This window comes from Mercenaria mercenaria, chromosome 14 (assembly GCF_021730395.1).
Source record: "Mercenaria mercenaria strain notata chromosome 14, MADL_Memer_1, whole genome shotgun sequence".
Taxonomy (NCBI): Eukaryota; Metazoa; Mollusca; class Bivalvia; order Venerida; family Veneridae; genus Mercenaria; species Mercenaria mercenaria.
The window spans coordinates 41051832-41079806 of NC_069374.1; the positions used below are offsets into that span (position 1 = coordinate 41051832).

General features: G+C 38.5%; 1 protein-coding gene and 1 long non-coding RNA gene across 4 annotated transcripts in view; one reads left to right on the plus strand and one right to left on the minus strand.

The window, feature by feature from the left end:
* LOC123527409 (protein kinase C iota type-like) overlaps positions 1–27975 on the minus strand; it is a 213633-nt gene that overhangs the window by 131986 nt on the left and 53672 nt on the right. For all 3 annotated transcript variants that reach the window (XM_053523317.1, XM_045306832.2, XM_045306834.2), the window contains exons 4-6: positions 13523–13612; positions 5747–5883; positions 1932–2072 (exon numbers count right to left, since the gene is read on the minus strand). In XM_053523317.1, coding sequence (XP_053379292.1) covers positions 1932–2072; positions 5747–5883; positions 13523–13612 — 368 coding nt within the window. The remainder of the gene's footprint in view (positions 1–1931; positions 2073–5746; positions 5884–13522; positions 13613–27975) is intronic.
* Positions 10085–16357, plus strand: LOC128548465 (uncharacterized). Its single transcript, XR_008367060.1, has 2 exons — positions 10085–10218; positions 15890–16357. It is a non-coding gene; the product is annotated as an uncharacterized LOC128548465 (long non-coding RNA).

Here is a 27975-nt window from a genome sequence, read left to right on the forward strand (position 1 = left end):
CTCCTCCTTTTTACAGACTGGGGTCATGATGGTAAACTAGTATGCAAAATATGAAAGCAATATCTCAATGGACTTTGAAAATATTTGGGATGGTACGCAAACTTTAACATTACAATAAGCATAGTCTAAGTCAAAACAAGAGGACCATGATGGTCCTGAATCGCTCACCTGTCCCCACATGACCCAGTTTTGAACTGAGTATGACGACGTTTTCTCTATTATTTGACATAGTGACCTAGTATTTGAGCTCATGTGACCCAGTTTTGAAATTGACCTAGATATTGAGATAAAAATTCTGACCAAGTTTCATGAAGATCCATTGAAAAATATGACCTCTAGAGAGGTCACAAGGTTTTTCTATTTTTAAACCTAATGACCTAGTTTTTGACCACACGTCATCCACTTTCGAACTTGACCTAGATATCATCAAGGTGAACATTCTGACTAATTTTCACGAAGATCCATTCAAAAATAAGGCCTCTAGAGAGGTCACAAGGTTTTTCTATTTTTAGACCTAATGACCTAGTTTTTGACTGCATGTGACCCATTTTCGAAACTGACCTAGACATCATCAAAGTGAACATTCAGACCAACTTTCATGAAGATCCATGGAAAAATATAGCCTCTAGAGAGGTCACAAGGTTTTTCTATTTTTAGACCTAATGACCTAGTTTTGAACCGCACGTGACCCAGTTTCGAACCTGACCTAGATATCATCAAGGTGAACATTTCTGACTAATTTTCATGAATATCCATTTAAAAATATGGCCTCTAGGGAGGTCACAAGGTTTTTCTTTTTTTAGACCTACTGACCTAGTTTTTGACCGTACGTGACCCACTTTCAAACATGGCCTAGATATCATCAAGATGAACATTCTGACCAATTTTCATGAAGATCCATTGAAAAATATGGCCTCTAGGGAGGTCACAAGGTTTTTCTATTTTTAGACCTAATGACCTAGTTTTTGACTGCATGTGACCCACTTTCGAAACTGACCTAGATATCATCAAAGTGAACATTCAGACCAACTTTCATGAAGATCCATGGAAAAATATAGCCTCTAGAGAGGTCACAAGGTTTTTCTATTTTTAGACCTAATGACCTAGTTTTGAACCGCACGTGACCCAGTTTCGAACTTGACCTAGATATCATCAAGATGAACATTTCTGACTAATTTTCATGAATATCCATTGACAAATATGGCCTCTAGAGAGGTCACAAGGTTTTTCTATTTTTAGACCTATTGACCTAGTTTTTGACCACACGTGACCCAGTTTCAAATCTGATCTAGATATCATCAAGGTGAATATTCAGACTAACTTTCATACAGATCCCATGAAAAATGTGGCCTCTAGAGAGGTCACAAGGTTTTTCTTTTATTTGACCTACTGACCTAGTTTTTGACCGCATGTGACCCAGTTTCGAACTTGACCTAGATATCATCAAGGTAAACATTCTGACTAATTTTCATGAAGATCCATTGAAAAATATGGCCTCTAGGGAGGTCACAAGGTTTTTCTATTTTTAGACCTACTGACCTAGTTTTTGACCGCACATGACCCAGTTTCGAACTTGACCTAGATATCATCAAGATAAACATTCTGACCAACTTTCATAAAGATCCCATGAAAAATGTGACCTATAGAGTGGTCACAAGCAAAAGTTTACGCATGCACGGACGCAGGACGCCACGCGATCACAAAAGCTCACCTTGTCACTTTGTGACTGGTGAGCTAAAAATGCTACAGACAAAGTTTGGTGTAATCCAACAAGTGCTTTCAGAGGAAATACTTGTTGAAATGCTGATAACAGATGCTGGACCCAGCATCATCCGCCTACACTAATAGCTTACCCTGAACCTTTGCTTCAGGTGAGCTAAAAAGTAAGAACATGTTTTTGCTGTATAAAATGATAATTATCTAAGTCTTACTATGGGTGGTCTGGCTGTTCCACACTGTATTTTGACAAGTTTGTGGCAGCGTTTATGCACCAGCAATTTACACTGTATACATTTAAAACCTTGTCTTCCTAGACCCCAAATCCTGTCTTGGCAAAACTCACAAACTGCCTTCTGAAATTTGAACAGAAGATGAAATTAAATGGTTAAAAACAAGACGGCAATGATGGAACAATATATTGCTCATCTGGTTTAAATGTTTAATGTTTTACACTAACCAGAGCTCCTGAAGGACATCAGTGCTCAACTATTTAAAAGATTTTTAAATGAAACAAGAGACAACTTTTGAAAAAGTGCTTGCTCCCCATACTGCTTCACTTGAATGTAAGTGGTAACTGATAAGTAATACCTAGGTCAGTGACTTTTTTCCTTTTTTACAAAGTAACGGTAGAAATATTCCCAAAATGACCAAGACAAACTGTATATATAGTAAAAATTTTGTTCAGCATTACAATGACTTTGCATGAAAATCAAAATCGGTCATTTGTGGCAAGCAAACCAATAACTTTGCATGAAACAGACATTAAACAAGAGGGTCATTGACCCTAAAGCGCTCACCTGTGCACAAGGCTTAAAGTGTGTTTGCATAAGTACAAAGTTAGGTTTCTTCTATGTTAGCCTATATTATATACATGTCACACACACTTCTGAACCTAGGGCAATAATTTGAACAATTACGGTAGACATTACAAATCTGATATCACACGCCAAATAGCTATAATTATTGATTCAGAGAAGAAGATTTTCAAAGTTTCTAATATCAAAGCCTATAGTAAGTATATGTCAGACACAGGGGCGTGGCCACTTTTTTTTTTAACTAAGGGCAATAATTTGGACAAGTATGGTATACATAAAGGGAAAAGTGAACGCGCCCCCTGGCAGCCATGTTTTTTGACGAATCGGAATAATTTGCACAATCTTGGTAGACGGTCACACAAGGACCATTTGTGTAAAATTATTCTAAAATCGGGCCAGCAGTTTCACACAAGATTTTTAAAGTTTAAAGTTTCCACTATATACATATAGGGAAAAGTGACTACACCCCCTGGCAGCCATGTTTTCTGACGAATCAATATAATTTGAACAATCTTGGTAGAGGGTCACACAACGACCATTTGTGTATAATTCTAAAATCGGGCTAGCAGTTCCACACGAAGATTTTTTTAAGTTTCCACTATATACATATAGGGAAAAGTGACCACGCCCTCTGGTGGCCATGTTTTTTGACAAATCAAAATAATTTGAACAATCTTGATGGAGGATCACACAAGGACCATTAATTTTGTGTAAAATTATTTTCAAATCGGGCCAGCAGTTTCACACAAGAAGATTTTTAAAGTTTCCACTGTATACATATAGGGAAAAGTGAAAAAGTATAAAAGTGACCACGCCCTCTGGCGGCCATGTTTTTTGACGATTCAAAATAATCTGAACAATCATGGTAGAGGGTCACACAAGGACCATTTGTGTAAAATTATTCTAAAATGGGGCCAGCAGTTTCACACAAGAAGATTTTTAAAGTTTCCACTACATACATATATAGGGAAAAGTGACCATGCCCTCTGGCGGCCATGTTTTTTGACAAATCAAAATAATTTGAATAATCTTGGTAGAGGGTCACATAAGGACCATTTGTGTAAAATTATTCTAAAATCGGGCTAGCAGTGACGAATCGGTATAATATGAACAATCTTGGTAGAGGGTGACATTAGGACCATTTGTGTGAAATTATTTCATATATATATTGCAACCAAGTGGAACCGTTTGAACAACTTTAGTAGAGGACCATCCAAGGAACATCCATGCCAAGTTTCATCAAAATCCATTCAGTGGTTATGGAGGAGATGTCTTTTAAACACAATTGTTGACAACGGACGCACGCACGCACCGACGGACGCATGCACGCACGACAGACACAGCGTGATCACAATAGCTCACAATGCTCATGGTGAGCTATTGTGATCACGCTGTGTCTGTCGTAATCAATATTTAATGACACATTCTCAAACTGTCAACATCTTCTCAGCAAGCTTTATAAGTGCGAACAAACATTTCATAATTATGGGCAGATCAAAGAATATAATTTGTGTGTTTGCCGCAAAAGTTTTCCTTTCATGTGGTTTTAATGATTCTACTGACCCATTATCCATCACGTTTGGATATGCATGAAAATTAACCGTCATATACCTTAAAATACACCTAAGATTTGAAAGTAACATCTACGTTGTACCACAGAAAAGTGGTCTTGGTTTTTCCCTACGGTCAATTATAAAAAAGTTACCATATAAGTTATTTATAGTAACAACTAAGGGAAGTTAATCTTAAAAAAAAAAAAAAATAAATAAATATAAAAAAAAAACAATTGTAAACCCAAACAAAAATCCTAACCAGGTAAAGATAGGTCAAAATACTACTCAAAATTGGATGTAACTAGCATGTTGTACTACAGAAAAGTGGTCTCAATTTTTCCTTACGATTAGTAATGAAAAAGTTACAATATAAGCTATTTATAGTAACAACAAGCAAATTCGATGAACTGGTATCCCCCGCCGAAAGGGCTTGTGGTGAGGAATGGCAAAAAAATATATCCGGCAAAAAGTTAAGGATGTTGCTAAGAAGCAAATAATTTCATTAGTCAAAATCATTTTAACAGAAAATGAATGCTTTTTATTGCCGGGGGGGGGGGGGGGGGGGGGGGGGGGGGACCAGGTGAGGGTACAAAATTTCACATGTTGATTCTAAATATTGATGGAAAATTAAAAATGATGAAAAAAAATGGGTGGGGGATGGGGATGCATGATTGGGGTGATGGGCAAGACTGAGTGGAGAGTGAGGTGGGGGAATGGTACAACTTTGCATGCTGATAAATATTGATGGAAGGTTTGAAAAGAAATAATAACAAAAAGGAATTTTTTTTTTTTTTGTCGGTGGGGGGGGTGAGAGGGGAGGGGGTGTGACCTAGGCAAGGTAGTGACCAGGTGTGGGTACCTGCGCATGACACTTGACAAAGTCATTCTTGTATCTGACCTTTGGCCTCCGAGTGTGACCTTCACCTTAGACCTAGGGACCTGGTTCTTGCGCAAGACACTCCGTCTCGTGGTGGTGAACATTTGTGCCAAGTTATATCAAAATCCCTCTATGCATGAAGTAGAAATGCTCCGAACATAGTTTTCATTCTTGTATCCTTTGACCTCTAAGTGTGACCTTGACCTTAGACCTAGGGACCTGGTTCTTGCGCATGACATTCCGTCTCATGATGGTGAACAATAGTGTCAAGTTTCATCAAAATCCCTCCATGCATGAAGAAGATATGCTCTGGACAAAGTCATTCTTGAATTTGACCTTTGACCTCTAAGTGTGACCTTGACCTTAGATATAGGGACCTGGTTCTTGCGCATACACTCCACCTCATGATGGTGAACAACTGTGCCAAGTTTCATCAAAATTAAGAAGATATGCTCCGGAGAAAGTCATTCTTGAATTTGACCTTTGACCTCTAAGTGTGACCTTGACCTTAGACCTAGGGACCTGGTTTTTGCGCAAGACACTCCGTCTCATGATGGTGAACAACTGTGCCAAGTTTCATCAAAATCCCTACATGCATGAAGAAGATATGCTCCGGACAAAGTCTGTGGACGCTGCCAGCCCGTCCATCCGCCCGCCAGGGGCGTTCCCATAATACATCCCGTTTTTCAAACGGGCTTAAAAAAAACCTTTAGAAATTTAGACACATTTAGTAGCGACTTTATCTCAATCCGGTACAAACATGAAACTGTATCACAACTTACCCTTGAGAACCGTTTAGCTTGAAACAGATGTCCATTCACCCTGTACAGTTTTCTCCATCTTCGTGCACCACGCCTGTACATATTACGATCTTCTCCTATACATGGTAGACCTGGTGCTGCTGGTACATTAGGGAATACTGAAGATAAAGAAAAACAAGAGGGTCATGATGGCCCTATATCGCTCACCTGAGTACCATTGCTCTTAATGATTAGATCAAGTTTTGACATAGATCACATAGGCATACACATTAAATATCATCAGGATAAATATTTTCTTGTAACAGTCCCTTTTGACCTATGGGTCACGTACTAGTCAGGGCCAATCTCCATACCAAGTTTGAGGGTCCTAGGCTCAAATGCTGCATTTTTGTACTAGCATGACTATTCCTTGCCCTGGAAGACTAAAATAACATTTAAAACAAATCTCATTAGATGCTGCTGAGGTATATTCATTAACATAAAATAAAGGGAGGTAATTTGTCATAAATTCAGTCAAAAGTTATCTACCCTGATCGTCCGAGTCCATCTGATGGCATAAATGACATTTCAAATCAGTATCTTCATCGGTTACTGAGATACACCCATTTTAATTTGAAACAAACAGAGGTAATTTGACATAAAATCAGCCTATAGTTATCTACCCTGATTGTCTCAGTCCAACTAATGACAGTAATGAAATTTCAAATGAGTCCTATAAATAATTACTGAGATAAATCCATTTTTATTGAAATCAGGGGAGGTAATCATGCATTGGTATATGCATGTAGAAGATACAGAGTACAAGCCTTTACAACAATATATTAGAAAAGTATTTATATCGATTAACATTCAATCAAGACTTATCTAACATGACTATTTCTTACCATGGATGACATAAATAACGTTTCAGACCAATCTCATTAGAAGCTGCTAGGTATATTCATTTACATAAAAAATAAAGTGAGAGAACTTGTCATAAATTCAGTCAATATGTATCTTCACCGATTGTCCAAGTCCATCTGATGGCATAAATGAAATTTCAGATCAGTATCTTCATTAGGTACAGAGATATACCCACTTTAATTTGAAATAAAGGGAGGTAATTTGACATAAAATCAGTCCATAGTTATCTACCCTGATTGTCTCAGTCCAAGTAATGACAATAATGAAATTTCAAATGAGTCCTATAAGTACTTACTGATATAAATCCATTTTGATTAAAATCAGGGGAGGTAATCAGATATAAAATAACCCCGGAACCTATAATTGGATCTGACAGATTCATCATGGAATCAAAGATTTATTGTTGTTGAAGATATTTTGCAAGTTTGTATCAAATCAAACCATAAATGAAGTCTCTATATGGCTGCAAAAGCCAAAATAGCAAATTTTGGACCTTAAAGGGACCATAACTCTGGAACCCATGATGGGATCTGGCCAGTTTTCGAAAGGACCCGAGATATTATGCCAATACAAGTTGAGTGCAAGTTTGATTAAAGTTGATTGCAAAATGTTGCCTCTATCGTGTTCACAAGCCAAAAATTGCAAATTTTGGCCCTTTTAGGGGCCATAACTCTGGAACCCATGATGGGATCTGGCCAGTTTTCGAAAGGAACCAAGATATTATGCCAATACAAGTTGTGTGCAAGTTTGATTAAAGCTGATTGCAAAATGCTGCCTCTATCGTGTTCACAAGCCAAAAATGGCAAATTTTGTCCCTTTAAGGGGCCATAACTCTGGAACCCATGATGGGATCTGGCCAGTTTTCGAAAGGAACCGAGACATTATGCTCATACAATCAAATACAAAATGTGGTCTCTATCGTGTTCACAAGGAAATTGTGGATGGACAGACGACAGACGGCGGACGGACAACGGACGAAGGGCGATCACAAAAGCTATGTGACAGGTGAGCTAAAAATCGTATACGACCCTGTTCCAGACCGCCCAACGTAAATCACTATATAAAGTCATTAAGGTAGTTCTGCATGTTTGGATCGAAAATTTTTCTACAATGTAGAATTTGATTAAACCCCAATTTTTCAAAACTTCAGAATATACCTAGAAAATCCAGCAAATAAAAAGGATAGGGTCGTATTCTTGATTTTTTGCTAGACTGATTTGAAAATTTTGGACCTCACACAATTTTTCATAATGGGAGTCTATGGGAAAATCATAACTTTCATAACATTTTCGCAAATAGAAATTTTTCTACAATGTAGATTTTCATTAAACTTCTCACACTTGTAAATAATCATATGGCCTATAATATGGTAAAATAAAATGTAAAGGTCTGTGTGCTTATTTTTGAGATATTTGACCATGATTAAAGTGAACCAAATATTCCACGCTAATTTTGAGACATTATTTGAATTATTAACGTGTCATATGTTTTAATAACATTTTTTGACATTAGAAATATAGTAACAGTGTCATTTTAATAAATTTACTCACAGGTTGTCATTAATTCATAAAATGATTTCCATTTCCGTACGCCAAATACAGGTTTATTCTACGTTTTCCGAGTAAATGACGTTACACCATCACTTCTCCGGTCTATCAAACGTGCAGAACTATCTTAAATTAAATGACTCCCTGTCTGACGTGACAAACAGCCGTAATTTTTGCGTCCCATGACGATTTTATGGCTGACTTCAACGACCCTTGGCATTTTACACAGCCTAGAAGTTTGCAAAAAAAATGTTTATCGCACCTCATCATAACCTTGACTCTTTGGAGGTATAAGTAGTCAATTAGCGATAATAAGCGATAATTGTTCATTCTTCAAAGAGTTTGCTAAACATATCATCGTTATATTTAATTGACCCTTGTCTATTGATTACCGGATATATACTTATATTCTCGATTATCGGCCATTTGAACAAAACTTCTCATAATCTATCGCTTTATTTTTATTCTTTTCTTAAAGAAACGAATTCCGGATGTTTACTAATGCAAAGTATGGGCTTTCATCTTCAATATTTGCGTAAAACATCATGTGGTTACTCTTAAAATTTATCGAGTAATTTGCGGCGCCTAATATGCAAATAAAATCACCCGAGATTTTTCCTATCTATGCATGACACTATGTCATGGGTAGGGTTGGATATCGTTAAGGACGAAGCGGTCCGATACCGATACCAACGAAACAATACGGTATTTTTAACGATACTGATACCGATACCAAGCTTTGAAGTACATCACATAAGCAATGATTGGTTAGTATTAAATACACCCTTTTAAGTAGTTATACAGGAAAATTTGCTTTGATATATAAACATTTTAAGTCTGTTAATTTGATGTAGTACTAGAACTATGAAAGAGTAAACAAGAGGGCCATGATGGCCCTATATCGCTCACCTGTTATCATTGTACTTGAAGACAAGAAGGTCCTCAGAAAAAATATCTAAGTCCAAAGAACAGGAAAAACAAAGGGAAGAAATTTAACCAAAAAGAAAAAAAAATCTTACAAGGTATAGATATGTCAAAATACACATAAAAATTGGAGGTACCATCCATGTTGTACCACAGAAAAGTGGTCTCGGTTTTTCCCTACGGCCAATAATAAAAAAGTTACTAAAAATAAGCTATTTATAGTAACGTAAAAGGGAAGTAATTAAAAAAAAAAATATTGTAAGTGAACAAAAGAAGGATCTGCCAAATAAATCTGTTGACATAAATGAAATTTCAGATCAGTATCTTCATTAATTACGGAGATATATCCATTTTAATTTGAAATAAAGGGAGGTAATTTGACATAAAATCAGTCCATAGTTATCTAACCCTGATTGTCTCAGTCCAACTAATAACAATAATGAAATTTCAAATAAAGTCCTATAAGTACTTACTGATATAAATCCATTTTGATTACAATCAGGGGAGGTAATAAGATATAAAATAACTCTTGAAGGTACAATTGGATCTGATTTCTCATGGAATCCAAGATTTATTGTTGTTGAAGATATTTGGAAGTTTGTATCAAATAAAACCATAAATGAAGTCTCTGTATGGCTGCAAATGCCAAAATAGCCAATTTTGGACCTTTAAGGGGCCATAACTCTGGAACCCATGAAGGAATCTCGCCAGTTCAAGAAAGGAAGCAAGACAAGGTCAAAATAGCTAATTCTGGCCCTTTCAGGGGCCATAACTCTGGAACCCATAATGGAATCTGGCCAGTTCAAGAAAGGAACCAAGATCTTATGGTGATACAAGTTGTGTGCCAGTTTGGTAAAAATCAAATCATAAATAAAGTTGCTATTGTGCAGACAAGGTCAAAATAGTTAATTTTGGCCCTTTCAGGGCCATAACTCTGGAACCCATAATGGGATCTGGCCAGTTCAAGAAAAGAACCGTGATCTTATGGTGATACAAGTTGTGTGCAAGTTTGGTTAAAATAAAATCATAAATGAAACCACTATCGTGCAGACAAGAAATTGTTGACGCACGGACTGACGACGGACGAAGGGTGATCACAAAAGCTCACCTTGTCACTATGTGACAGGTGAGCTAAAAAAATAAACATATCTTACAAACTATAGAGTTTTCCAAAATAATAAAAAACAGAGTAGATACGTCGCTCACTGTGAAATTTAAATCTAGGACTCACTGACTGTGGTAATGCTTGCTCAGCACTGACGATTTTTGTTGTTGTTGTTGGATTTAACGTCACACCGACACATGATAGGTCATATGGCGACTTCAGCACTGACGACAACTGTTAAATTCAACACTTACTAGCTTTGAAATTAACCCATTTAACAAGTCAGACTCATTGTCACTCATGATAAATCTTCAACCAGGTTAACTAGTAATGTATTTAAAGTGCAACATTTTTCAACACAATTTTCATTGAAAAATAACTCTCAAAACGTTTGAAACAACCAACAATAACGTATTTCTATTAGTTCACGAAAACCGATGACTTGTTTACGTAGGTTACAGCTTAGTTTCGTAACTTTTTATTCAAATCTTTTTTTTTCATTTGTTTGATAGAATATGACAAAGAGCAAAAAAATGTCGTATATTTTGCAATTAAGTATGATTTACGTAGTTAAAACGACGGGAAAAGAAGTTTTTATAATAATATTTAGCATACGAAATTATTCGCAAGGCCAGCTCTCCATGTTACTCGGAGCGGTGTCACAGTAAACAATGTCAATCGCGTTATTACTGTATTTCAAATACTATTTGCTTATTTTCTGCTTTCTTTTGCCGCGGATTTGGTAATTATTTTGTTTATTTACTTTTATGGAAATACCGAAATCGGAACCGGTTCTTTACGTAACGGTATATACCGGTACTTTTCGAAGTGATTATTCGGTACAGTACCGATACCGGGAACCGGTATCCAACCCTAGTCATGGAAAATTAATAGGAAAACTACTTGCAGCTGGCCAGTGCGCGGGATTTTCCCTCGTTTTAAAAAATTTAGCAACCATTAGACACCTAAATTTTTTTTAAATATGTATGGTCATGAAGGTCACATGTGATTTATGCGGATTTCCCCTAACAACAATTTGTGTATATGATGGCTTGTAATTTTGCCTTGTTAATCAAAAAGAAGGACCGCGGCTTCCAAATATTTTATGACACACAGCGGAAGTCACCCGTGATGTGCCGACAATTGATCATCAAAAAATTACGTTGCCAGGTTACTTTTTTGGTGTTTTTACCCTGTCTGTTGAATTGTGTCAGGCTCTTCCACTGTACAATGTATTCAGAGTTTTAATCATGATTTTTATTCATTACTTGTACATAGTCATTTAATACAAACACATTTTTATTGTTATTAGTTATTGTATTTATTTTTTAAACATAATATTTTAAATTAAGAATAAATTATTTGACAACAAAGTATCTTATGCCTTAAACATATATAAAAGACAAGGAGCTGCGTTCAATAAACGCTTGATGCCCCCGATGGCATCCTTGTCGATACATAGCAACCTAAGTCCAAAATGAGGTCAAAGTCAAACTGAGGTCAGGTGATGTTTGAAAATGAGGAATGGTCACAGGTTACATCTGTATTAGTATCAATTCATTCTTGTAAGCGGTATTAATCCTAGACGAAACAGTCCCATTTGGTTAACCAAGAGATGGCCCATATAAACCAACCTATGTCCAAAATGAGGTCAAGGTCAAGGTCAAACTGAAGTCAGGTGATGTTTGAAGATGAGGAATGGTCACAGGTTACATCTGTATTAGTATCAATTCATTCTTGTAAGCGGTATTGATGCTAGATGAAACAGTCCCATTTGGTTAACCAAGAGATGGCCCATATAAAGCAACCTAAGTCCAAAATAAGATCAAGGTCAAGGTCAAACTGAGGTCAGGTGATGTCTGATGATGAGGAATGGTCACAGGTTACATCTGCATTAGTATCAAGTCATTCTAGTAAGGGGTATTGATGCTAGACGAAACGGTCCCATTTGGTTAACCTCGTACGAACGGATGGACAGGACGATCACTATATGCCTCCCGCATCAGTAGATGCCGGGGGCATAAAAATAGAATCCACAAAACTGCATACATGTAGTTATATTAAACAATTGACCTTCCTATTTAGTGAACCTGAATTAAAAGACTCCCTGTCAAATGTGACCTTTAATGGATGGTCCCAGGAAAGTCACATATGACAAGTTTGACTGTACATGTATTTGAACAATCTTTGTAAAGGGCCAGCAGTTTCTGACAATGAATTTAAATTGGGCCCCTGGCAACAATATTTTTTGACAAATTGGAATAATTTGAACAAGCAAATTCAATGAATTGGTATCCCCCGCTGAAAGAGTTTGGCTAAAGGTAATGCAATGTGTAACTTTAATGGCCACAAACATACTCAATATTTCAAATTACCCATATTTTGACCCAGCAAAAATATGTGCTTTTCCAGTACACATTATTTACCACTGGCACCAGATCAGAAACAAAATGCCTCCGTACGTGTTATACCCTACCCCTAGGTATTCTATAAGAACCATGGTCATGAAGGGAAAAATATACTAACCCGTTTCAATCGCGCATTTCATACCTGAAACACGCAGTTCCATAAATGTGTACTATGGATATCAAACAAGTGGTGATTTATCTTTCATTGTGTACCGGTCACATTTTTCAATACATTTTATCTTAGAAAAACAACGCGTGGTTTATAGTAATTTCAACGTTACACAAAAAACTTGCTTGAACTTCCCTGGTGAAGTTCCGTTCTAGATTAAAAAACAATTCTGATTGGCTAATGTGAAAATGTACGTCAATCGTCATTTTACTACACGTGTTTGCTAAAATGTGAAAATGCAGCATAAATATGCAAAATGAATAAAAAAAACAGAACAGATGCAGACCAATTTACGAGTTCAAATTAAAGATCATATACTAGATGGATTTCATTCATCATTTCGGGTTTTATTGTAAAAATGTGATTTTTTTAAATTCTGTTTTTGTTTGTTTACATTTCGCCAAACATGTGCACACTGCCGTGACCTCTAGATTGGATGTTCATTAGGGAAGGTCAAGCAAGTTTTTCTGTAACGTTGACGAAAGCATAAACTATGTTGATAATCTCAGCAATATGGAATATTGAGACAATGTGACTGATGCACGATGGAAGATAAATTATCGCTTGTTCAATATACTAGATACCCATTCACCGAACTGTGCGTTTAAGTTGAGAAATTTACGATTGAAACGGGTTAGTATATTTTCCCGTTCATGACCATGGTTCTTATAGAATACCTAGGGGTAGGGTATAACACGTACGGAGGCATTTTCTTTCTGATCTGGTGCCAGTGATATTTACCATGAATGTTGATTTCTGAGTCCTTGTTTAGTTCATACAATCTGATAGCCTCGTCAAGCTCTATCTGTGATGACACTGTACATGGATCACCTGTAAATATAAACAAACACTATCTGTGATGACACTGTACATGGATCACCTGTAAATATAAACATACGCTATCTATGATGACACTGTACAGGGACCTCCTTAAATACAAATATACACTATCTTTGATGACACTGTACATGGTCCTCTTGTAAGTATAACATACACTCTCTGTGATGACATGGTAAAGGGATACTCCTGTAAATATAACCATACATTATCTGTGATGACACTTTACATGGATCTCCAGTGAATATAAACATACCGTATCTATAATGACACTGTATATGGATCTACAGTAAACATAAACAAACACTATCTGTGATGACACTGTACATGGATCTCTTGTAAATAAAATCATACACTATCTGTGATTACATTGTATATGGACCTCGTAAATACAAACAAATACTATTTGTGATAACACTGTGCATGGATCTCCTGTAAAAATATACATGCAGTATTTTTGATGACACTGTGCATGGACCTCCTGTAAATACAAAGATACACTATATGGTTCACACAGAACATCTGAGACAAAATTCAAGTACTTTTCGAGGACTTTCATGAACTTTTTACAAATTTTCAAGGACTATGTTTTTTTTAAAAACCACGACCTAATCAAAATAATTTTTATTGTGTTCATCATGTAATGCAAAAATAAAACAACATTCACAAGAGTGCCAGACTGTCACAAAATATGCCCATCAGTTACGTATCATCAAGGTAATAATGTTCATGTTGAATGCCTTGTTAACCCAAAACAAGAGCTGTCGGAGGACAGCAACGCTCAACTATTCAACAGCCTTGTCGCTTGAATGAATACGGAAGTCGAAAAAGGGGCATAATTTAGTAAACAAGAGGACCATGATGGTCCTGAATCGCTCCGCTGTCCCCACATGGCCCAGTTTTGAACTGAGTACGACGTGTTTTTTTCTATTATTTGACACAGTGACCTAGTTTTTCAGCTCATGTGACCCAGTTTTGAACCTGACCTAGATATCATCAAGATAAAAATTCTGACCAATTTTCATGAAGATCCATTGAAAAATATGGCCTCTAGAGAGGTCACAAGGTTTTTTATTATTTGACCAACTGACCTAGTTATTGACGGCATGTGACCCAGTTTCGAATTTGACTTAGATATCATCATGGTGAACATTCTGACCAATTTTCATGAAGATCCATTCAAAGTATGGCTTCTAGAGAGGTCACAAGGTTTTTCTATTTTTAGACCTACTGACCTAGTTATTGACCACACGTGACCCAGTTTCAAATCTGACCTAGATATCATCAAGATGAACATTCAGACCAACTTTCATACATATCCCATGAAAAATATGGCCTCTAGAGAGGTCACAAGGTTTTTTTATTATTTGACCTACTGACCTAGTTATTGAGGACACGTGACCCAGTTTTAAACTTGACCTAGATATCATCAAGTTGAACATTCTGACCAATTTTCATGAAGATCCATTCAAAAGTATGGCCTCTAGAGAGGTCATAAGGTTTTTCTACTTTTAGACCTACTGACCTAGTTTTTGACCGCAGTTGACCCAGTTTCGAATTTGAATTAGATATTATCAAGATGAACATTAAGACCAACTTTTATACAGATCCCATGAAAAATATGGCCTCTAGAGAGGTCACAAGGTTTTTTTTATTATTTAACCTAATGACCTAGTTACTGACGGCATGTGACCCACTTTCGAACTTGATCTAGATATCATCAAGGCGAACATTCTGACCAATTTTTATGAAGATCCATTCACAAGTATGGCCTCTAGAGAGGTCACAAGGTTTTTCTATTTTTAGACCTACTGACCTAGTTTTTGAAGGCACGTGACCCAGTTTCGAACTTGACCTAGATATCATCAAGATGAACACTCAGACCAACTTTCATACAGATCCCATGAAAAATATGGCCTCTAGAGAGGTCACAAGGTTTTTCTATTATTTGACCTACTGACCTAGTTTTTGATGGCATGTGACCCAGTTTCGAACTTGACCAATTTTCATGAAGATCTTGTGAAAAATATGGCCTCTAGAGAGGTCACAACGTTTTTCTATTTTTAGACCTACTGACCTAGTTTTTGACCGCACGTGACCCAGTTTCGAACTTGACCTAGATATCATCAAGGTGAACATTCTGACCAATTTTCATAAAGACCCCATGAAAAATGTGACCTCTAGAGTGGTCACAAGCAAACGTTTACGCACGCACTGACGGACGACGGACGCTGCGCGATCACAAAAGCTCACCTTGTCACTTTGTGACAGGTGAGCTAAAAAGTAAAATAGGGTTATGGAACCTGCATAGTGCTTATCAGCTCATGACAGTGGACAAGTGTATGAAGTTTCAATCCATTCCCATTAGTGGGTACTGAGATACCAGCTTAAATATAAGAATTTAACCCAAAAATCCTAAGTTGAAAAGGGGCATAATTTTTTTAAAATGCGAAGTTGAGTTATTGACCCTTTGCACTGCATGTCATATCATGACAGTGAACTAGTGTGTGAAGTTTCAATCCTTTCCCATTAGTGGATACTGAGATACCAGCTTACATACAAAAACTTAACCAAAAATTTCCATGTTGAAAAAGGGGCATAATTTTGTAAAAAAGCAAAATAAAGTTATGGGACCTGCTTTGTGCATGTCAGATCATGACAGTGAACAAGTAAGTGAAGTTTCAATCCATTCCCATTAGTGAGTACTGAGATACCAGCTTACATACAAAACCTTAACCATACATACAAAACCTTAACCAAAAAATTGTAAGTCGAAAAAGGGGCATAATTTTGTAAAAAAGCAAAATAGAGTAAGGAACCTGTGCAATGTAAGTCAGTTTATCACAGTAAATAAGTGTGTGAAGTTTCAATCCATTCCCACAAGTGGTTACTGAGATACCAGCTTACATACAAAACCTTAACCAAAAATTTCTAAGTCGAAAAAGGGGCATAATTTTGTAAAAAAGCAAAACAGAGTTATGGAACCTGTGCAATGTAAGTCAGTTTATCACAGTAAATAAGTGTGTGAAGTTTCAATCTATTCCCACAAGTGGTTGCTGAGATACCAGCTTACATACAAAAACTTAACCAAATCAGGATGTGGACGCCGACGCATGGGCGAGTCCAATAGCTCTACTATTCTATGAATAGTCGAGCTAAAAAGAGTAAGAAGGAATCAAGGTATTTGTGAGGTTCCATGTGGAATGAAATTGACAATCATATCAAAACTGTTTGAATGGCCCAGGCTAATTTTGCAGATTTCGAGTAATTCAAGGGCTATAATCCAAGAGTGCCTAAGGCGATTTGGGTGGTTATCGAACTTGGCCAAGATATTATGCCCACAAACATTGTCAGCAGGTTTGGTGAAGATCGGATGAAAACTGTTTGACTAAGGGAGCATACATGCTTTTGGACGCCACCCGCCCGCCTCAATGGGTGTTCACATAATATGCCCCGCTCTTTCAGAGACGGATGTATAAAAATGGTATCATCACTTGTCAGACCAAATGCACGGCTTTAAACTTGAGGCTGCTACGTAAAAACGTGTAAAGTAACAGCACAAAAACAAGAGGACCATAATGGTCCTGAATCGCTCACCTATCCCCACATGACCCAGTGTTGAACTGAGTATGACGTCATTATTTCTATTATTTGACATAGTGACCTAGTTTTTGAGCACATGTGACCTAGATATCATCAAGATAAAAAATTCTGACCAATTTTCATGAAGATCCATTGAAAAATATGGCCTCTAGAGAGGTCGCAAGGTTTTTCTATTATTTGACCTAATGGCCTAGTTTTTGAAGGCACGTGACCCACTTTTAAACTTGACCTAGATATCATCAAGGTGAACATTCTCATCAATTTTCATGAAGATCTCATGAAAAATATGGCCTCTAGAGAGGTCACAAGGTTTTTTCTATTTTTCGACCTACTGACCTAGTTTTTGACCGCACATGACCCAGTTACAAACCTGACCTAGATATCATCAAGCTGAACATTCTCACCAATTTTCATGAAGATCCGTTGAGAAATATGGCCTCTAGAGAGATCACAAGGTTTTTTCTATTTTTAGACCTACTGACCTAGTTTTTAACCCCACGTGACCCAGTTTCGAACCTGACTTAGATATCATCAAGATGAACATTCTGACCAATAATCATGAAGATCTCATGAAAAATATGGCCTCTAGAGAGGTCACAAGGTTTTTCTATTTTTAGATCTACTGACCTAGTTTTTAACCCCACGTGACCCAGTTTCGAACTTGCCCTAGATATGTTCAAGGTAAACACTCTGACCAATTTTCATGAAGATCCATTGAAAAATATCACCTCTAGAGAGGTCACAAGGTTTTCCTATTTTTAGACCTACTGACCTAGTTTTTGACCGCACGTGACCCAGTTTCGAACTTGACCTAGATATCATCAAGGTGAACACTCTGACCAATTTTCATGAAGATCCATTGAAAAATATGGCCTCTAGAGAGGTCACAAGGTTTTTCTATTTTTAGATCTACTGACCTAGTTTTTGACCCCACATGACCCAGTTTCGAACTTGACCTAGATATCATCAAGGTGAACATTCTGACCAATATTCATGAAGATCTCATGAAAAATATGGCCTCTAGAGAGGTCACAAGGTTTTTCTATTTTTAGATCTACTGACCTAGTTTTTAACCCCACATGACCCAGTTTCGAATTTGACTTAGATATCATCAAGGTAAACATTCTGATCAATTTTCATGAAGATCCATTGAGAAATATGGCCTCTAGAGAGGTCACAAGGTTTTTCTATTTTTAGACCTAATGACCTAGTTTTTGACCCTACGTGACCCAGTTTCGAACTTGACCTAGATATCATCAAGGTAAACATTCTGACCAATATTCATGAAGATCTCATGAAAAATATGGCCTCTAGAGAGGTCACAAGGTTTTTCTATTTTTAGACCTACTGACCTAGTTTTTGAACCCACGTGACCCAGTTTCGAACTTGACCTAGATATCATCAAGGTGAACATTCTGACCAATTTTCATGAAGATCTTGTGAAATATATGGCCTCTAGAGAGGTCACAAGGTTTTTCTATTTTTAGACCTACTGACCTAGTTTTTGATGGCACGTGACCCAGTTTCGAACTTGACCTGGATATCATCAAGATGAACATTCTGACCAACTTTCATAAAGATCCCATGAAAAATGTGACCTCTAGTGTGGTCACAAGCAAAAGTTTACGGACGCACGGACGGACGACGGATGACGGACACCGCGCGATCACAAAAGCTCACCCTGTCACTTTGTGACAGGTGAGCTAAAAAACAAAAGCACTGTTTTCATAACTATTTTTCTGATGTTTAACACTTTTCATGTGGCTTTTAAATGCACTTTCCCGAATGATGATATTTCCACAATTTTGTCACAAGACGTACAAATACACTTTGCAGGCTTTCAAGCACTATTTGGCAAAAAGTTTGGGCTAAAAGCTCCAGGGCGACCTCAGGTCTAAATATATACTGCTGTTTGTTGTTTATTAAAAAGTGTATGCTTGGAGGGGATAAATAATTAATGCTGGTTTGAGTGAAATAAATTATAGCATAACTATGTTTCATGAAGCCGTAGCCTAGGAACTCATGGAAACCGATAGAAACATCATCTGTAAATGAACCTTAAAGAATATTAACTTCAATAAGCTAACTGGTTCATTATATGCATGACTTTGTGCAAAAAATTTTAAATTTAAATTTTGTTTAAGTTCAGACAGAAATTACAAACAAGAGGGCCATGATGGCCCTAGGTCTCTCAACAAAGTAACACACCATAACAGTGTAAACATGTGTGACCTAGACACCCAGTTTTTGAAATCACATGACCCAGTTTCAAATTCATCCGAGTTTTCACTGAATATTCTGACCAAGTTTCATGAAGATTGGAGCAAAAATGTCGCCTCCAGAGTGTAAATAAGATTTTTCTTTGATTTGGCCTAGTGACCTAGCTTTTAACCCAACCAAACCCAATTTTTAACCCGTATAAATTTCATGGAGACAAATCAATTTTCATTAAGATTGGGCCAAAAATGTGGCCAGAGTGTAAACAAGCATTTTCTTTGATTTGACCAAGTGTCCTAGTTTTTGACCCAACATGACCCAGATAAGAACCCTTCCATGATTTCATGAAAACATTCTGACAAAATTTCATGACGATTGGTGCAAAAAAGTGGCCTCTGGAATGTAATCAAGCTTTTTCTTTGATTTTACCAAGTGACAGTTTTTGACCCTACATGACCCAGACTCAAAATCATATAAGATTTCATGATACAAAACATTCCGACCGAGTTTTATGAAGATTGAATAAAAAAATGTGGCCCCTAGTGTGTAAACAAGCTTTTTCCTCAATTTGACCTGGTGACCTAATTTCTGACCCAGATAAAAAATCATCTGGGATTTCATGGAGACAAACATTCTGACCAAGTTTCATGCATATCAGATGAAAAAGGCAGCCCCTATTGCATACACAAAGTTTTTCTTTGATTTGACCGGGTGACTTTGTTTTTTGAAACCAGATGACCCATATTCAAACTTTAACTAGATTTAATAAGGACAAACATTCTAACTTATTCTCCTGTAAATATATACATAAACTATCAGTGATGACACTGTACATGGATCTACTGTAAATATATACATACACTATCTGTGATGACACTGTACACGAAACTCCTGTAAGTACAAAGATACATTATCTGTGATAATACTGTGCATGGATCTCTTGTAAATACACACACACACTATCTGTGATGACACTGCACATGGAGCTCCTCTAAATTTATACATACAGTGATGACACTGTACATGAATCTCCTGTAAATATATACATACGGTATCTGTGATGACACTGTACATGGATCTCCTCTAAATATATACATACGGTATCTGTGATGACATTGTACATGGATCTCCTGTAAATACATACATACATTATCTGTGATGACACTGTACATGATCTACTGTAAATATATACATACACTATCTGTGATGACACTGTGCATGGATCTCCTGTAAATATACTGTAAAAGCAGAAATTTTCGCAAGGGTTTAATTTTCGCTATATTCGCGAGGCAACGCGAGTGCATGGATCTCCCCTAAATATATACATACAAGTTATCTTTGATGACATTGTACACAGTACATGGATCTCCTGTAAATACAAACATACACTATTTGTGATGTTACAGTAAAGTAACTCATGTAAATATAAACATTCACTATCTGTGATGACACTGTACATGGATCTCCTGTAAATATAAACATAAATAATCTTTGAAAACACAGTAAAAAAGTACTCCTGTAAATATAACAAGAGCATCGCCATGGTTCTTGGCCTTCATAGTCATCTAATGATGATAAATAAGTGCAAAGTTTCCAAGTTGTAGCTCTTATAGTTTTTGAGAGAAGGTGGACCTAAACAAAATATTTAAATAAGAAACCCAAATTTTCTAAGTACAAAAAGGGCCATAATTTTGACAAAATGCAAATCAGAGTTAAGGTTCTTCGCCTACACAGTCAACTAATGATGATAAACAAGTGTGCAAAGTTTCCAAGCTCTAGTTCTTGCAGTTTTTGAGAAAAGGTGGTCCTAAACAAAAATTTTACCCACGCCAATGATCAAGTAATGACAATACCTCGTAGATTGTTTTCAAAAATCAGACGAGCTAAACTGTGATACTATGGCAAAATGGATATCCTGTAAATATAATCATACATTATTTGTGATGACATTGTACATGCATCTCCATTAAATATAAACATACACAATCTGTGATGACATTGTTTGTGGATCTCCAGAAAATATTATCATACACTATCTGTGATGACATTGTTTGTGGATCTCCAGTAAATATTATCATACACAATCTGTGATGACATTGTTTGTGGATCTCCAGTAAATATTATCATACACTATCTGTGATGACACACTACATGGACCTCCTGAAAATATAATAAACATACACTATCTGTGATGACATTGTGCATGGACTCCTGTAAATATTAACATACACTATCTGTGATGACACACTACATGGACCACCAGTAAATATTATCATACACTATCTGTGATGACACACTACATGGACCTCCTGTAAATATAAACATACACTATCTGTGATGACACACTACATGGACCTCCTGTAAATATTATCATACACTATCTGTGATGACATTGTGCATAGACTCCTGTAAATATTATCATACACTATCTGTGATGACACACTACATGGACCTCCTGTAAATATAAACATACTCTACCTGTGATGACACACCACATGGATCTCCTTAAATTTAAACATACACAATCTGTGATGACACTGTTAGTGGATCTCCAGTAACTAGAAAATGCTTTTGTAAAAAAGCGCATGTCTCCCCCAATGCAAAGTCCTATAGGCAAGAAGTCAATAGGGGTCAGGAGCGAAAGTCAAAGAGACACTGATGGTTGGCTGCAATAGGGATCATCTACTTGGCATGTCCAGTCATCCCGCTAAATTTCAACACTCGTGGCCTAGTGGTTCTCAAGTCACTGTTCAGGCTCCTGTGACCTTGACCTTTGATCAAGTGACCTCAAAATAAATAGGGGTCATCTACTCTGCATGTCCAATCATCCTATTAAGTTTCAACATTGTAGGTCAAGTGGTTCTCAAGTTATTTCCAAAAAATGATTTTACATGAACAGGCCACTGTGACCTTGACCTTTAATAGACTGACCCAAAAATCGTTAGGGGTCATTTACTCTGCATGTTCAATCATCCTATTAAGTTTCAACATTCTGGGTCAAGTGGTTCTCAAGTTACTGACCGGAAATGGTTTTCAATGTTCAGGCCCCTGTGACCTTGACTTTTAATGGAGTGACCCCAAAATCGATAGGGGTCATCTACTTTGCATGTACAATCATCCTATGAAGTTTCAACATTCTGGGTCAAGTGGTTCTCTAGTTATTGATCAGAAATGGTTTTCAATGTTCAGGCCCCTGTGACCTTGACCTTTGACGGAGTGATCCCATAATCAATAAGGATCATCTACTCTTTATGACCAATCATCCTATCAAGTTTCAACATTCAGGGTCAGGTGGTTCTCTAGTTATTGATTGGAAATGGTTTTCAATGTTCAGGCCCCTGTGACCTTGACCTTTAATGGAGTGACCCCAAGTCCTGATCTACTGCAGACAGACACTATCTGTGATGACACACTACATGGACCACCAGTAAATATTATCATACACAATCTGTGATGACATTGTGCATGGACTCCTGTGAATATTATCATACACTATCTGTGATGACACACTACATGGACCTCCTGTAAATATAAACATACTCTATCTGTGATGACATTGTTAGTGGACCTCCAGTAAATATTATCATACACTATCTGTGATGACACACTACATGGACCTCCAGTAAATATTATCATACACTATCTGTGATGACACACTACATGGACCTCCTGTAAATATAAACATACTCTATCTCTGATGACACACTACATGGACCTCCAGTAAATATTATCATACACTATCTGTGATGACATTGTGCAAGGACTCCTGTAAATATTAACATACTCTATCTGTGATGACACACTACATGGATCTCCTGTAAATATAATCATTCTTTATGTCTGATGACACAGTACAGGGATTTCCAGCAAATATAAACATATACTATCAGCGATGACACTTTGCATGATAAGATCTCCTGTAAATGTAACTTCAGATTCTTCTATCACAAGAGCCATTTTTCCTATCAAGAACACAGTGTACAGACTCTTTGTACACCCAAACAGAAGTCGCCAAAAACTAGGCTTTCAAAAATCAAAACACAAATTTTTGCTGTCTTGATGGCTTGGATTTTCCTTGTTTATTTCGTTAATATCGCATAAAGTAAGTGCATTTTTCAATTTACGTATTGTCTAAGAGCTACGTAGATACCAAACATGCCTGATAAAACTCATTATATACTTAATTTCAAGTCTGATATTTGTATGATTTTGTAATGAAACTATTTTTATGTTCTAGTCCTGATCTACAACAGACAGACAAGGACTTAAGAGTGTGTGTGTGCCAGTCCTGATGTACAACAGACAGACAAGGAGTATGTGTGTGTGCCAGTCCTGATCTACAACAGACAGACAAGGAGTGTATGTGTGCCAGTCCTGATGTACAACAGACAGAAACAGATTTTGTGTTCTAGTCCTCATCTACAACAGACAGACAAGGAGTGTGTGTGTGTGTGTGCCAGTCCTGATCTACAACAGACAGACAAGGAGTGTATGTGTGCCAGTCCTGATCTACAACAGACAGACAAGGAGTGTGTGTGCGTGTGTGCCAGTCCTGATCTACAACAGACTGACAAGGAGTGTATGTGTGCCAGTCCTGATCTACAATAGACAGACAAGGAGTATGTGTTCTAGCCCTGATCTACAACAGACAGACAAGGTATGTATGTGCGCCAGTCCTGATCTACAACAGACAGACAAGGAGTGTATGTGTGTCAGTCCTGATCTACAACAGACAGACAAGGAGAATGTGCGTGTGCCAGTCCTGATCTACAATAGACAGACAAGGAGTGTGTGTGTGTGCCAGTCCTATCTACAACAGACAGACAAGGAGTATGTGTGTGTGCCAGTCCTGATCTACAACAGACAGACAAGGAGTATGTGTGTGTGCCAGTCCTATCTACAACAGACAGACAAGGAGTGTATGTGTGCCAGTCCTGATCTACAACAGACAGACAAGGAGTGTGTGTGTGCCAGTCCTATCTACAACAGACAGACAAGGAGTGTGTGTGTGTGCCAGTCCTGATCTACAACAGACAGATAAGGAGTTTGTGTGTGCCAGTCCTGATCTACAACAGACAGACAAGGAGTGTATGTGTGCCAGTCCTGATCTACAACAGACAAACAAGGAGTGTACATGTGCCAGCCCTGATCTACAACAGACAGACAAGGAGTGTATGTGTGCCAGTCCTGATCTACAACAGACAGACAAGGAGTGTGTGTGTGTGCCAGTCCTGATCTACAACAGACAGACAAGGAGTGTGTGTGTGCCAGTCCTGATCTACTGCAGACAGACAAGGAGTTTGTGTGTGCCAGTCCTGATCTACAACAGACAGACAAGGAGTGTATGTGTGCCAGTCCTGATCTACAACAGACAGACAAGGAGTGTGTGTGTGTGCCAGTCCTATCTACAACAGACAGACAAGGAGTGTGTGTGTGTGCCAGTCCTGATCTACAACAGACAGACAAGGAGTGTATGTGTGCCAGTCCTGATCTACAACAGACAGACAAGGAGTGTGTGTGTGCCAGTCCTGATCTACTGCAGACAGACAAGGAGTGTGTGTGTGCCAGTCCTATCTACAACAGACAGACAAGGAGTATATGTGTGTGCCAGTCCTGATCTACAACAGACAGACAAGGAGTATGTGTGTGTGCCAGTCCTATCTACAACAGACAGACAAGGAGTGTATGTGTGCCAGTCCTATCTACAACAGACAGACAAGGAGTGTGTGTGTGTGCCAGTCCTGATCTACAACAGACAGACAAGGAGTGTATGTGTGCCAGTCCTGATCTACAACAGACAGACAAGGAGTGTGTGTGTGCCAGTCCTGATCTACAACAGACAGACAAGGAGTGTGTGTGTGCCAGTCCTGATCTACTGCAGACAGACAAGGAGTTTGTGTGTGCCAGTCCTGATCTACAACAGACAGACAAGGAGTGTATGTGTGCCAGTCCTATCTACAACAGACAGACAAGGAGGGTATGTGTGTGCCAGTCCTGATCTACAACAGACAGACAAGGAGTATGTGTGTGTGCCAGTCCTATCTACAACAGACAAACAAGGAGTGTGTGTGTGCCAGTCCTATCTACAACAGACAGACAAGGATGTGTGTGTGCCAGTCCTGATCTACTGCAGACAGACAAGGAGTTTGTGTGTGCCAGTCCTGATCTACAACAGACAGACAAGGAGTGTATGTGTGCCAGTCCTGATCTACAACAGACAGACAAGGAGTGTGTGTGTGTGCCAGTCCTATCTACAACAGACAGACAAGGAGTGTGTGTGTGTGCCAGTCCTGATCTACAACAGACAGACAAGGAGTGTATGTGTGCCAGTCCTGATCTACAACAGACAGACAAGGAGTGTGTGTGTGCCAGTCCTGATCTACTGCAGACAGACAAGGAGTGTGTGTGTGCCAGTCCTATCTACAACAGACAGACAAGGAGTATATGTGTGTGCCAGTCCTGATCTACAACAGACAGACAAGGAGTATGTGTGTGTGCCAGTCCTATCTACAACAGACAAACAAGGAGTGTATGTGTGCCAGTCCTATCTACAACAGACAGACAAGGAGTGTGTGTGTGTGCCAGTCCTGATCTACAACAGACAGACAAGGAGTGTATGTGTGCCAGTCCTGATCTACAACAGACAGACAAGGAGTGTGTGTGTGCCAGTCCTGATCTACAACAGACAGACAAGGAGTGTGTGTGTGCCAGTCCTGATCTACTGCAGACAGACAAGGAGTTTGTGTGTGCCAGTCCTGATCTACAACAGACAGACAAGGAGTGTATGTGTGCCAGTCCTATCTACAACAGACAGACAAGGAGTATATGTGTGTGCCAGTCCTGATCTACAACAGACAGACAAGGAGTATGTGTGTGTGCCAGTCCTATCTACAACAGACAAACAAGGAGTGTGTGTGTGCCAGTCCTATCTACAACAGACAGACAAGGAGTGTGTGTGTGTACCAGTCCTGATCTACAACAGACAGACAAGGAGTGTATGTGTGCCAGTCCTGATCTACAACAGACAGACAAGGAGTGTGTGTGTGCCAGTCCTGATCTACTGCAGACAGACAAGGAGTTTGTGTGTGCCAGTCCTGATCTACAACAGACAGACAAGGAGTGTATGTGTGCCAGTCCTGATCTACAACAGACAGACAAGGAGTGTGTGTGTGTGCCAGTCCTATCTACAACAGACAGACAAGGAGTGTGTGTGTGTGCCAGTCCTGATCTACAACAGACAGACAAGGAGTGTATGTGTGCCAGTCCTGATCTACAACAGACAGACAAGGAGTTTGTGTGTGCCAGTCCTGATCTACAACAGACAGACAAGGAGTGTATGTGTGCCAGTCCTGATCTACAACAGACAGACAAGGAGTGTACATGTGCCAGCCCTGATCTACAACAGACAGACAAGGAGTGTATGTGTGCCAGTCCTGATCTACAACAGACAGACAAGGAGTGTGTGTGTGTGCCAGTCCTGATCTACAACAGACAGACACAGATTTTGTGTTCTAGTCCTGATCTACAACAGACAGACAAGGAGTGTATGTGTTCTAGTCCTGATCTACAACAGACAGACAAGGTGTGTATGTGCACCAGTCCTGATCTACAACAGACAGACAAGGAGTGTATGTGTGCCAGTCCTGATCTACAACAGACAGACAAGGAGTGTATGTGTGCCAGTCCTAATCTGAAACAGACAGACAACGTGTGTATGTGTGCCAGTCCTGATCTACAACAAGGAGTGTATGTGTGCCAGTCCTGATCTACAACAGACAGACAAGGAGTGTATGTGTGCCAGTCCTGATCTGAAACAGACAGACAACGTGTGTATGTGTGCCAGTCCTGATCTACAACAGACAGACAAGGAGTGTGTGTGTGTGTGTGTGTATGTGTCAGTCCTGATCTACAACAGACAGGCAAGGAGTGTATGTGAGCCAGTCCTGATCTACAACAGACAGACAAGGTGTGTATGTGTGCCAGTCCTGACCTACAACAGACAGGCAATGAGTGTATTTGAGCCAATCCTGATCTACAACAGACAGACAAGGAGTGTATGTGTGCCAGTCCTGATCTACAACAGACAGACAAGGAGTGTGTGTGTGCCAGTCCTGATCTGAAACAGACAGACAAGGAGTGTGTGTGTGCCAGTCCTGATCTGAAACAGACAGACAAGGAGTGTGTGTGTGCCAGTCCTGATCTGAAACAGACAGACAAGGAGTGTATGTGTGCCAGTCCTGATCTACAACAGACAGACAAGGAGTGTATGTGTGCCAGTCCTGATCTGAAACAGACAGACAAGGAGTGTATGTGAGCCAGTCCTGATCTACAACAGACAGACAAGGAGTGTATGTGAGCCAGTCCTGATCTGAAACAGACAGACAAGGAGTGTATATGAGCCAGTCCTGATCTACAGCAGACAGGCAAGGAGTGTGTGTGTGCCAGTCCTGATCTACTGCAGACAGACAAGGTGTGATTGTGTGCCAGTCCTGATCTACAACAGACAAACAAGGAGTGTGTGTGTGTGCCAGTCCTGA